The sequence below is a fragment of the Penicillium subrubescens genome (genome assembly GCF_028828155.1).
Source record: "Penicillium subrubescens strain IBT 31985 chromosome Unknown utg000004l_segment0_segment0, whole genome shotgun sequence".
In the NCBI taxonomy this organism is placed as follows: Eukaryota; Fungi; Ascomycota; class Eurotiomycetes; order Eurotiales; family Aspergillaceae; genus Penicillium; species Penicillium subrubescens.
Window position 1 is genome coordinate 706,349 of NW_026643154.1, and position 12,629 is coordinate 718,977.

The window sequence follows — 12,629 nt, forward strand, 5'->3', positions numbered from 1 at the left end:
GTTCGGCCCCCCCATTGGGCGCTAATTAAGTTAGTTTAGCGACTCCATACGCAGCCCCAGTGGTATTCCGAGCCGCCACTTCCTAGATAGTAAGGAGCTCGTGCGCGAAAGTCTGATGCGACCATGGCGCACAATAACGAGGGGCGCATTACGCCAACCTTGTTGCCAAGGCGTTCTGGAGAGTTCGTTTCTCATTTCCAATGGGCGTAAGATATCGGAGTCCTCGGCTCGATTTGTACTTCTTGTTTTGTTTCTGTCGTGCAATCAAGTGCTGTGTGCTTTCCCTTTTCTATTTGCGTCTGTTCAGCACTCCTGCATGGACAGGATTTGAGTATAGAGCGAGCAAAGAGTCTGCTCTTAAAGACCTGATCGGCCACGTGCAATTAGTGTATATCTCGTGAGATAATCCGCTCTTTTTTGCCTCGGTGATCGCAATCGAGAATCCAGTGCCATGGCGAACTCGGAGGGCTTCGAGATGTCCCGGCTGGGAGTCAAATCTGCCCAGTTCAGCGAACAACGCATGCATAGTCGTTCTGGCTCTGATGGGGGTTATAATGGTGGGGTCACGACATCCATGTCAAGTGGGAAGCGTTTGGATGTAAGATCTGGCCCCCTTGCTGTTCGGACGATCGCAATAACTTCACTTTGAATGTGCCGAGCCGGAGGAAAAATGGAGAACATTTCTAGCTTACAAATGCCGTCTTTATAGAGAGGTTTCGGGTCACTTTCAATTCTGTGTCTATCAATCACTCTGCTCTCATCATGGGAATCAGTCGCAAAGTGAGTCTCTTCTGTGTTGTTCAGTCTCAACTACAAGCTAATCACAGTTTCATCGCAGTGGATTTGAAGCAGGCCTCGTCAACGGCGGTCCCGCCGGACTGGTCTGGGGAATGGTATTGTCATTAATCGGGACAACATTCATCATGCTGTCACTAGCAGAGATGAGTTCCATGACGCCGCTCGCTGGAGCTCAGTATCACTGGACAGCTGTGCTCGCCCCGCCACGGGTTCAAGCATTCAGTACCTGGATCCAAGGATGGATCACTGTCTTCGGATGGCAGGCCTCAACAACGAGTATTTGCTACTTGGTCGCAGCGCAGATTCAAGGCATGGTCCTGTTGAATGATTCGGACTATATCCCGAAGCAATGGCATGGCACATTGATTATGTGGGCTATTATCCTCGGGTCCGGTCTAGTCAATATCTACGGAATCAAGATCATGCCTGCGTTGCAGATGATGGGTGGGATCTTGCATATCACTCTCTTTATCGCGCTCGTTGTTCCTATCATCCTGCTCAGCCGTCGCAGTACCTCGGAGTTTGTGTTTACCGAATTGCTCACGGCAGATGGGGGCTGGGAGTCTCCCGGCATTGCTTGGTGTCTGGGCATGTTGACGGTTACTTATTGTTTCCTTGGCTTCGATGGTGCCATCCACATGAGCGAGGAAGTACGGAATCCAGCAGTCGTCATTCCTCGTGTCCTGGTTCAGACCATCGCTATCAACGGAGTGTTGGCATTTGTCTTCCTTCTAGTCATTCTCTTTTGCATCGGCAGCGTTAAAGAGGCATTGAGCCCTGCTTATATGTTCCCCATTATTGGAATTTTCAAGCAGAGTACCAACTCTGTCGGGGCAGCTACAGCTATGCAGACTGCCATTACTGGAATTGGAATGGTCTCCAACGTCGGTGTGGTAGCGTCCGTTTCACGACTGACTTGGGCGTTTGCTCGTGACGGTGGCCTTCCTTTCTCGTCATACTTTTCTCACGTTAGTTACCCTCTCCGTCTCGATCAAACTTCAAGACAGAATTTCATCTCTAACAAAATGACTAGGTCGATCGTCAACATCGCGTCCCCAAACGCGCTATTCTACTCGTCTGCGCCGCCGTGGTCGTCCTCTCAGTTATTAATGTCGCCTCCGAAACAGCGCTCAGCGCTATCCTCGCTCTTTCCACCAGCAGTCTTTACGTTTCCTATCTCATTCCCATTGTCATGATGATCATCCGACGACTCGACTCCAACCGCGGATCTATCCCATTCGGGCCCTGGAACCTCGGTCGTTTCGGCATGGCAATCAACGTCTTCTCTCTTGTTTTTGGTGTCTTCGTTTGCATCTTCGTTCCTTTCCCGACACAGCTTCCTGTCACAGCTGCCAACATGAATTGGTCCGGGCCTGTCTTTATTGGAGTTTGTCTATTGCTTGTCATAGATTGGACTTTCCGGGCTAGACATAAGTTTATTGGGCCGACAAAGGATCTCTTGCATTCCAAGAGTAAGGCCTGTGCTTCTTGATTAGATCATATACGTCACTCCTAGAGACCGAATATACTAATGAATCTCCTTTATTTAGCTTCGTATTCTCAAAATCAGTCTGACTCAATATTTTATCAAACTAAACGTCCTATCCTACCCAGCACAACTCGAAATCCCCCTAATAACTCGAATCAATCCAATCACCATAATCACTTCCCAAAACAGTCTTCTTAGTCACCCCCGCCGAAATAGTCGTCTCATACTCCCGGCTAGAAGTACTCGACCCATCCCCCGAGTTATTATACTCATAATACAATGGCGTCGCATTAGCAGCCATTGTCGTCCACCCCTTCGCATTAATCAAACTTCCTAAAACCGAGTTCTGGTAAATCACGCGCGCAAGGACACGCCACGGTCGACCTAGGTACACAGCGCCATCTAGATCGAGGCCTGATGCGGCTTTGATGTTGCAGTGGTCGATTGCATACCATGCTGTGTCGGTGGATGTCTCCCGGGACATTGCGGTTATGGCGCCGCCGCCGTTGGAGACAATGTCGCATTCGCCGAACCATGCGGAGGCGTCGCCGAAGATGTAGTCCACGGCTCCTGGACGGTATTAGCATGGTTCTTGGGGTGTTTGATATTATGGGTATGGGCATTTACCTTCAATCAAGCAATTGGAGTAGTATTGAGTTCCGGATTTTGCGTACAGAGTGTCTTGGTACCCGGTGAACTGGCAGCCGTAGAAACCGAGCTTATTGGCGTTGCCGACGAGCCTGTAATGTAGTCATTAGATCGATATGTGCAAAATTATGAAAATTGTATCATCAGTCCTTACGCAACAGCCTGAGCACCCTTTCCATATCCATTAACCACATTGATGTTATACATCTTAAACCCAGCCGAGACAACATTGACAGTAGCGCTCTTGTCCAGACTACCGGCGTCTGGTGAAGAGATCGTGTGCGTGATAGTCACAGTGTTGTACTTGTACGTGCCCGTGTTCGAGGTCTCACCGTACAGAGTCAAAGTTCCCGCATACTTGATCGTGAGCTGCTCCGTGTACGTGCCACTGGCAACATAGATACAAGCTGCGGAGGTAGATGAGCCCAGGGCAGTCAGTGCGGCACCGATAGTCGAGTATGTCCCGCCCGAGCCAACGGTGAGACACCCCGAAGGAGCGCTGGTTCTAGCAGTACGACGAGTTAGGTCACTCGGTGCAGCAATGATGCCAGTAGCGAGGGATAGGGCTGAGAGGAGAGTTGTCAAATGCATCTTGACTGAGATAGGATGCCCAACTCGAAAGTAGTATGATTGTCAAAGATAAGAAAATAAAGATCAACTTGTATTGGATATCTATCGAGTATATACCTATGAAGCCCTTCCAACAATAAACATCTCCTTCTTCCCCCATCCCTTCAAGCACAACATTCTATGGCCGGGATATCTTCGTTTCAAGCCTCCCAGCCACAATTCCAACAACCATATACACCACCAACCTCCTCTGCGCCAGTACCAGAATAAGCGAACCCTAAACAACATTTCTCCACCCGAGAAACAAATTTCCATGAATGGCAGACAACCTTGACCCCAGATCCGCGACAATCTGACACAATTCTCCACGGCGGATCCGGCTATTATGCGCCCCCTCAGGCCCTGGGTGCAAATTAGCCTGAATCCGAGACAGCCATGACAGCCATGACGAAACTAATGCATGACTATGCCGGGGCTAGGGGTTCGCCAATCGCCCGATCCCTGTCGGTAGTGTAGTCTCTGACAGGTTGACAGGTATATTCTTCACGGATTTCCGGGGTAAATTATGCAGTTTGGGTCCGTAGACGTGTGCACGTGGCGCTGAGGTTTAGATAAATCCCGTCTAAAGCTCTAACTGTCCTGTAAGTACTAGCAGTCTCGGTGGTTTGGGATTAAGTGGGGTTCCGCAGGGGGGCTGAGACGTACCCCGTACCCTGTAACTCGGTCCACTACTAAAATAGATGATGGGGGAATGGAGATGGAGATCGACCCGGACACAGAAAGTATTTCCTCGAATTGCGGCGCCGAAGGAGGAATTGTTTTGTGTTTGACGGCTTCTCGGATTATGTGTTTCCGTGGGGATTTGCATGTGGGTAACAGAATCTAGATTAACGGTTTTGGCGTACTCCGTAGAGAAACAATCGTCATTAGAGATTAAAGTGATTCTTGTATAAAGGTTCGCAGTGTGATTGTCAATGTAGTAACGATCAAGCCATTTGAAGTATTATTTGACTCTATACTCTAAGATTACTATCATCATGACTCCAACCATACCAAGAAAACTCCTCCTCCTCTTAGCCCTCCCCCTAGCACTCGCCATACCCGACCCATCCCCCATCCTCAACGCTCGCGCCTCAACCTGCACCCCCGTCGCAGGCGGCTCATCTTCCATCGACGATGTACCCGCAATTAGATCCGCGATCGCATCATGCAGCAGCGGGACGATCGTGATTCCCTCCGGAACCACGTACTACCTGAACAGCGTGCTTGATTTTGCAGGATGCAGTGGGTGCGATTTCCAGGTTGAGGGATTGTTGAAGTTTGCCTCGTCGACGAGTTATTGGAGTGGGAAGACGGCGATGATTAATGTGAAGAATATTAATGGATTGAAGATTCGGTCGTTGACGGGGAAGGGGGTTATTGATGGGAATGGGCAGGATGCGTATGTTAACTCGCTGATTGGTGCTTACGCTTATACAACTGTATTGTTGGAGACGCTAATTTTCTCGATAGATGGGATCTTTTTGCTTCGGATAGCAGTTACGCACGTCCAACACTTCTCTACGTACGTGACGAATCCTTTCATCTATACCGATCTACCCAGACATACCCACTAACTCTCTTCTTCCCTCCTAGATCACCGGCGGCTCAGACATAACAATCTCCAACCTCCGCCAAAAGAACCCACCCAACGTCTTCAACTCCGTAAAAGGCGGCACCACCAACATCGCCTTTACATCCCTCACAATGGATGCCACCTCGAAGAGCACCAACCTCCCCAAAAACACCGACGGCTTCGACATCGGCACAAGCACCAATGTCCTAATCAACAACGTCAAAATCACCAACGACGATGACTGCGTCGCCTTCAAACCCGGCGCAAACTACGTCACAGTAACCGACATAACCTGCATCGGCAGCCACGGACTCTCCGTCGGCTCTCTGGGAAAATCCTCCTCCGACACCGTCAAAAACATCTACGTCTCCGGCGCGACGATGATCAACTCTACCAAAGCGGCGGGAATAAAAACCTACCCGTCCGGCGGGAGTCATGGCCAATCGACCGTTTCGAATGTAACGTGGACAGGCGTTGTGGTGCAGGGATGTGATTATGCGATTCAGATTCAGAGTTGTTATGGGGAGGATGCGAGTTATTGTGCTGAGTATCCTGGGGATGCGAATTTAAGTGGGATTGTGTTTGATGGGTTTAGTGGGACGACGAGTGGGAAGTACGGGTCTGTTACGGGCAATTTGGATTGTGGTGCTGATGGGACTTGTGGGGTTAAGGTCAGTTCTTATACTGTTAAGGCGGCGAATGGGGGGACCGAGGTGCTTTGTGCGAATACGCCGTCTAGTTTGGGGGTTACTTGTACATCGGGGGCGTCGGGGTGATGGGATGAGGAGATGAGGAGGGATATATTCTCTACTTTGTTGAGTACTACGTATGTTCTCTATTGATCATGATGCACGAATGAATTTAAAAGATTTCAATAAAAGACGCAAGTCTATACAGTAATTTTGCGATATAAAAGTGAAAGTATGTTCATCATACACCATAAGCATTCTATCCCAGCCGTAGCTCGGAAGCATTCAAACACATCCCGTTTTCCCTTATTGCCCCATTTAGGCAGCGGCAACCATCTTATCCTTGACGTACAAGTCGACATACTGGTCAACATCGTAGTTCTCCAGCTGCTGGCGGTCCCAGCCCACCTTGAGCAGCTCATCAATGCGAGCCTGGTCAAAGTGCGCCTGGAGGTGACGCTTGTACTTGGCCAGGATCTCGGGCTTGGCCTCCTCACGGCGGAGACGGTGGCCCAGAGGAGCCTCGACAACGACCTCCTCGAGGACAGTGCCGTCGTTGAGGGTGACGGTAAGCGCGTTGGGGATGGTGCGCTTGGAGGGGTCGTGGTAGTCAACGGTGAACTGCTCGTCCTCGACACAGCGGATGCGCTTGCGGAGGTCCTCGACCAGGGGGGAGGTGGCGGCCTCGGAGCCATCGGCGTAGTCGTTGGCAGTCAGACGGTTGAAGGCCAGCATGGTGGCGACCATGTACTGAATAAGGTGTTAGTCTGGGGAAATATTATACCAGTGGCTGTCACTAGCTTACCTGAACGCAGTGGTCACGGTCGGCAAAGTTGTCCATCTCCTTGAACTGCTTGTCAATGATACGGATGCATGCCTCGTGGGTGCGGTTGGTGATCTCCTTGATATCCTTGGCGCTCTTGCCCATCTCGGCCAGCTTCTTGTTGATGATCTCGGCGGCCTCAATGGCGGTCTGGGAGTGGAACTCGGCTGGAATAAAGTTAGTTGATTTGATTCAATTGACCGTGGAATTTGGGAAGATAATGCTAAATGACTTACCAGGGTAGGAGACCTTGAAGAGAACGTTCTCCATCACGTAGCTGCCATAGGGGCGCTGGAACTGGAACTTCTTGCCCTTGAACAGGACATCGTAGAAGCCCCAGGTGGGAGCAGAGAGAACGGTGTGCAGACCACCCTCACCCTTCTGGACCTTCAGGACCAGGTTGACGGCACGCTGGCAGGCGTCACCGGCAGCCCACGACTTGCGGGACATGGTGTTGGGCGAGTGACGGTAAGTGCGGAGAGACTGGCCGTCAACCCAGGCCTGGGTGATAGCATCGGCAGTCTGCTTCTCGGTAAGACCCATCATCTTAGAGACAACGGCGGTAGTAGCGACCTTGACCAGAACGACGTGGTCCAGGCCAACCTTGTTGTAGGAGTTCTCCAGAGCAAGAACACCCTGGATCTCGTGGGCCTTGATCATGGCCTCGAGCACATCGCGGACCTTGAGGATCTTGCCATTGCCCAGGTTGCCGCCCGCACGGTTGGTGCGGGAGATCCAGTCGGCGACGGCCAAGATACCACCCAAGTTATCGGAGGGGTGGCCCCACTCGGCGGCCAGCCAGCAGTCATTGTAGTCCAGCCAGCGGATCATAGCGCCGATGTTGAACGCACCATTGACGGGGTCCAACTGGTACGGGGTACCGGGGACACGAGGTCCATTGGGAACCACAGTACCCTCGACAACAGGGCCAAGCAGCTTTGTGCACTCCTTGAACTTCAGAGCCTCCAGACCGCAGCCGAGGGTGTCCAGGAACACCAGGCGAGCAGTGTCAAACTAGCACCGGCAATCGCAGATTAGCATGCTATCATAGAAAATTGACCGAGCTTGAAAACTCCATTGCGCAACACGAAAAACTCACCGCCAGGTCGGAGTCGATATTGTACTGGTGGATGTAGCTGGCCATGTCCTGGATCTCCGGGTCATAGGCCTTATCGGCGGAGGGAGCCGCGGGAGCGGCAGATTGACGGGCGGCCATGGTGGAAAAGCGAGGAGCACGGTTAATGCGAGGAGCAGCGATGGCAGCGAGGTGAGAAGAGGAAGAGGAAGCAAAAGTGGGAGAGAGTCTGGAGACGGGGATGCGGGCCAAAGTGCGGGGAGACGTGTGGGTCAACCGTCTCACAGCGGGAAGGGACATGATCAGACAGCGCAATTGGCAAGAGAAGAGAAAAAGGAAGCAATTGAGCAAGGATCAAAAGATTCGCAAAAATGATCCGAGGAGGGGAGGAGGAGTGAAGTAGAAAGGAAAGAAAGAGAAGAAATTCCAGGGACAAAAGGACAAGAATGTGGAGTTTTGGTTGGTTGGGGGGTCGGTTCAGTTGTTGTCTGGTCTGGGCGGGCGGAGGAACAACAGGCACAGTCAAGCTGATCTCATCTTACCGAGGGACAGTCGCCCTCGGTTAGTGTCGGATAACCGGGCTGTGTGCACTTTTTCTGCTTGTACAGAGTACAGTCTAGTACAGTAGTTACTGGATATCTACATCGGGGGAACCCCCAATTTCCAGTCAATTGGCATCCTCACAAAGTACCGCTATGTTCTATATCCCTATTGGCTAATCCTGATTATTATTTACCGAGCTTGACCGGCTCGATGTCCGAAGGCAACAAGATAGCGAGAACCGGAGGTAGATGCATTAATTTCCAAGGTGCAATTAGATAGAAACAATGTGCGATGATCGGACCTTTGCATGCAAGTAAATGTCAAGCTTCAACCAAAAGAGACTATCCAGAGGAGGTAAAAACTCGCCGAAACTAAGTAACAAACAAAAAAGAGTGAGCGGTCTCGGCCTGAAACCTCGGGACGGCATGCAAGAGGGAAAGAACACCTCGTCACATGTCCGCCGATCCCACCACCATCACTATGTACCATTCATGCTGAATCCATTGTATCACCAGTCATCATCATATACCAATGTGAAGAACCATCTCACTCAAGCAGTCCCCCAACACGTTCCCGGACCCGCTCCTTCTTGAGCTCCAGCTCACGTGCATCGGTCTCTCGCAACGATACGATGATCTGTTGATACATCGCCTTCGCCAGGGCCGGCGGCACCGCATTGCCAATCTGCTTGCGAATATTCTTATCTGCGAACTGAAAATCCATCGGGAAGGTCTGCAGGCATGCAACTTCGCGGCCGGTAAAGGAGCGCCAGCCGGAGGGGTGGTAATTGCCCTCACCCCCACTGCAGGTCAGGGTTTTAGCAAGCTGGCGACCATCATATGGCAGTCGCCAGTCGCGCCTCCACCTGTGAAGCAAAAGGTGGACATCATGGTTAGGTGCGTTATCGGGGATAGGGTTGATGGCATCGTTGATGGTCACTATTGGCTTGCAGCCACTTCCCGGGAGATCATGGGTAATCTCAGGGAACGGAGGGAGAGTCTCGCCAGGACTATACTCAGCAGTCAGAAAAATCCACAGAGCTTTCATTCGATGCTTACTTACCCGGCGGCAATGATGATCAATCTCTTCCGAGTCTGGGGCACACCATAGTGAAGGACATCGATCACGGTCCATCGAACCGAATACCCAGCTTCAATCAGGTCCATGATCACCCGATAGAGGAATTCTTTGTACCGCTCCTTGAGACCCGACGTTTCTTCCATGGTGAGGATACGCGGAGTCGCATGCTCAACCAAGTTTCCCGCGCTGAAAATGCACGCCGAATTGCTATCGTCGCGATCGCAATTGATGGTATGCGCCGGGGAAAAGGTCTGGCAGGGCGGCGAGCAGTGCGCGATATCAACCTGGAGGTTTCCCTTCGGATGGGTCAAAAGATCGCTAAAGGAGCAGAATTCGATCCAGGCAGATGGGAAATTCAACCCATAAGTCTCAACTGCGAAGCGATCCATGTCACATGCCCACTTGATTTCCAATCCAGCCTGCTTTGCGCCGCAGGATGTTCCGCCGGCGCCACAGTACGCATCACCGAATGTGTATGCGGTGGGATCGACTGTGAGATCAACCAAGGGCCGAGAGCTGTCCTGGTGGAAATGGGAATCATCCTCATCCTCGTTCTCGTCAGTGGTGATTGTGGGATAGCTAGAAGAACGGATCTGGCCTTCTCCAAATGGAACAGTGCGACACCCACGGTATCGGTCGCGCAGATCATACGACACAAAGCCATATCCCTCGTCACACTCCTCGAGTGTGAGATATTCAACGCTCCGGTCCCATTCATGTGTGCTGGACGGCTGCAAACCGCGAGAACGCCCCATGGAAATTTTGGGACGCTTCCTCTTGGTGACCTTCAACCGACAGAACAACCCAGAATCGGGTAGGCCGGAGTCAGGTCGATTTTTCCAATTCTTTCCAGGGCGCACATTAGTGAAAATCACCTCGGAGAGACCAGTCACTTCCATGAGAGAGACCGGCACATGTCTCTCACTGCTTGTGAAACTGTTTTCATGGTCCATCCATGGTCGCCAGATGAGCTCGTGCTCGTTTTTGGGGATGTACCGCGGCCAGTGAGGGTTATGGTGGCCCATCAAGTGTCGACCCCACAGATATATCTCCCCCTCGCGCAGAGTGATCCACTCAATCCGAAGGAACATGCCACTAGCGAGTTTTACCGTTGACAAGGGGCGGATGGTCTCGCCAGTATGCAACACAGCTTCCTCAATCTCGCCAACCAGCGTCGACCGCGGGACAAGCCGTCTTCGTGGATCTCGCACAGTTGAGACCCGACGTTCGATTTGAGCATGAAGAACGCAATCCTCAGTGTCGGAAAGGTCGATTGGCTTCTCGGGCGAGCTTCCAGGCACTGTGATCTCGCTATTCTCAGACTGGGAAGGCGAATTCTCGAGGGTCACAGATGATGGGGAATCACTCGAATCGTCCGGAGTGGGGTTGAAAACATGAAGCAGGCGGCGCAGAGACTCGAGCGATGGCTTTGTCTCAGCCGATTGCCCTTCCTCGCTTTCGCGCAGAGCATTGTCCATCAAGCCCCATTCGCTCGTGGTTGGGGAAGGCGGCTCGCTGGAAGAGTCGGGTATCGAAGTGGAATCATCCGGTATAACGATTGCAGATAGACAGGGCCAAGTGAAGTCGGCGACTGAGCCTCGAACAGTCATCTGGGACTCATCCTTGGGCCAGTCATCTATATCGGTTGAACTTGGAGTGAGTGGTATACGGGTAAAAGGTGAGGAAAGTGATCTCGGAGTTTGATCGGGACGATCAGAGGGCTCTTCCGAGTCGGAAGAGAGGTCGATGGTATCGGAATTCATCTTGAGACCGACTGTATGTGTAGAGTGAGTGTTTCAAATCGATGCAGATGCGGCTGTGTCAGGAGAATAGCAGATGAAGAAGAAGAGAAGATGGGAGAGAGAGAAGAAAGAGACGCGCCGAGTGAGGAGCGGGGGAGAGAGAGGAGGATTGTAATCCGGCAGAAAGGCCTCAGTAAGGATTGAGGCTGCTGTTCTCTTTGATAAATGCGATGCTATATAAGGCGATAGATTAGGGCAAAAGATGCTTGAGGAGGATGGTGGCATTCTCTTGAAGTATATGGGCATTTGTTGCAATGAACAAAGCTAACCGGAATCTAGCAGACAGCGCATGAACCTCTTTCAAATGTAATTTGTCGATTGCTCACTCACAGCAAACCCTAGTTTTTCCTAGGCTCAGTATAATCAGTAATAGAGAAGTAAATAGAGCCTCTATTGCATAGACTATTCTGGTCTTCTTGCAACTTCATGCTACGTAGATTTTACTTAGACTAGATATCTTGCATTCGGTGAGTGGAACACCTACTTTGAGCCAGCGTTTAGCTAATATCTATCACACTGAATCCCAAGTAATCTGAAGATATCTAATGTTAGAGGCGAAATGATGTTCACATACGCTTTTTCAAAGTCGTATAGTTCTCATTTCCTAAAATGGCATATGTGGTGCCATAATTCTCAGGTGTCTGCGTGGTATGTTACAAACCCCTCTCACAACAAAATCAAACAATATATGGAAAGATTCATGTAGTAGTATAGTAAATTTCAACAGTCACTTCGCCCTTAAATCTTAGTTCTGTCATTCTAATTTCTGACCAGTAGGCCATTCGTGTTAAGTGACAACTCGGTAAGCTGACTACAGGGCCCATCAAAGCATGATCGGACGAAATTTCTCTCATGGAGCAATGATCTCGATGTTCATACCTTCTTCATCTCTCACTTACAGTCGCTTTAAATCCCACACTGTGATCGGACTATGAAAGAATTGTTCCCCTCTGCAGGTTTCCCGGTTTGCTCGAAGAAAAGATTGGTCTGTATTGACCTCCAGTCCAAACTAAGCACCTGTTGGCGGGCATTGCATCTGTATGACAGCATTGTTTGTTCATATCATTTTTCTGCTTAATGGTCAATATGCTCTTTCTTGCAACTGAAGGCTATCTTGCTTTTCATCCTTTGAATCATGGCTTGTTAGTTTATAATGTGTTCCGGTATCCACTAACGAGTAATTCCAGGTCAATCCAGCGTCAAGGGTTCCGGAGTATGGCTCTTGTACTTCGAGATGAAGGGCGAGTCGCATGATAATTCATGAATACCTTGTCCAATCGATCTTTTCTACTAGCATATATTCAGTTATCTAGATTTATGCTCGAATATTCAGGTCGAATCTCGTCACCCTCAGTGATTACCAACAACACTCTTTTAATGATTTCCCAAAGGCCAACGAGTTTTTTGTGTACTATACGCAAAGACGACCTTTTTCAAAAGGTGCCTCTATTAAGCAGTCGGCCAGGGGATATCTTACCCTAAGCTTAAATCCCCCAC

The 12,629-nt window shown here is 50.5% G+C and overlaps 5 protein-coding genes across 5 annotated transcripts; 2 read left to right on the plus strand and 3 right to left on the minus strand.

Moving 5' to 3' along the window:
- Nucleotides 1-451: 451 nt before the first annotated feature.
- On the plus strand, nucleotides 452-2,290 carry N7473_005348 (putative amino acid permease; the record flags this gene model as incomplete). The annotated part of the gene is made up of 4 exons (XM_057151288.1): nucleotides 452-598; nucleotides 710-780; nucleotides 839-1,766; nucleotides 1,832-2,290. 4 exons carry the CDS (start codon nucleotides 452-454, stop codon nucleotides 2,288-2,290), a joined length of 1,605 nt encoding a protein of 534 aa, XP_057009093.1.
- Nucleotides 2,291-2,429: 139 nt separating this feature from the next.
- pmeA (putative pectin methylesterase) lies at nucleotides 2,430-3,526 on the minus strand (the record flags this gene model as incomplete). The annotated part of the gene is made up of 3 exons (XM_057151289.1): nucleotides 2,430-2,857; nucleotides 2,915-3,027; nucleotides 3,090-3,526. 3 exons carry the CDS (start codon nucleotides 3,524-3,526, stop codon nucleotides 2,430-2,432), a joined length of 978 nt encoding a protein of 325 aa, XP_057009094.1.
- A 1,016-nt stretch (nucleotides 3,527-4,542) lies between these two features.
- On the plus strand, nucleotides 4,543-5,896 carry N7473_005350 (putative extracellular exo-polygalacturonase; the record flags this gene model as incomplete). Its single annotated transcript, XM_057151290.1, has 3 exons — nucleotides 4,543-4,946; nucleotides 5,018-5,069; nucleotides 5,141-5,896. The coding sequence occupies 3 exons, from the start codon at nucleotides 4,543-4,545 to the stop codon at nucleotides 5,894-5,896; spliced, it is 1,212 nt and encodes a 403-aa protein (XP_057009095.1).
- Nucleotides 5,897-6,127: 231 nt separating this feature from the next.
- On the minus strand, nucleotides 6,128-8,007 carry N7473_005351 (putative 2-methylcitrate dehydratase; the record flags this gene model as incomplete). Its single annotated transcript, XM_057151291.1, has 4 exons — nucleotides 6,128-6,559; nucleotides 6,615-6,799; nucleotides 6,869-7,646; nucleotides 7,732-8,007. 4 exons carry the CDS (start codon nucleotides 8,005-8,007, stop codon nucleotides 6,128-6,130), a joined length of 1,671 nt encoding a protein of 556 aa, XP_057009096.1.
- A 789-nt stretch (nucleotides 8,008-8,796) lies between these two features.
- N7473_005352 (DNA cytosine methyltransferase) lies at nucleotides 8,797-11,093 on the minus strand (the record flags this gene model as incomplete). Its single annotated transcript, XM_057151292.1, has 2 exons — nucleotides 8,797-9,259; nucleotides 9,313-11,093. 2 exons carry the CDS (start codon nucleotides 11,091-11,093, stop codon nucleotides 8,797-8,799), a joined length of 2,244 nt encoding a protein of 747 aa, XP_057009097.1.
- Nucleotides 11,094-12,629: the final 1,536 nt, after the last annotated feature.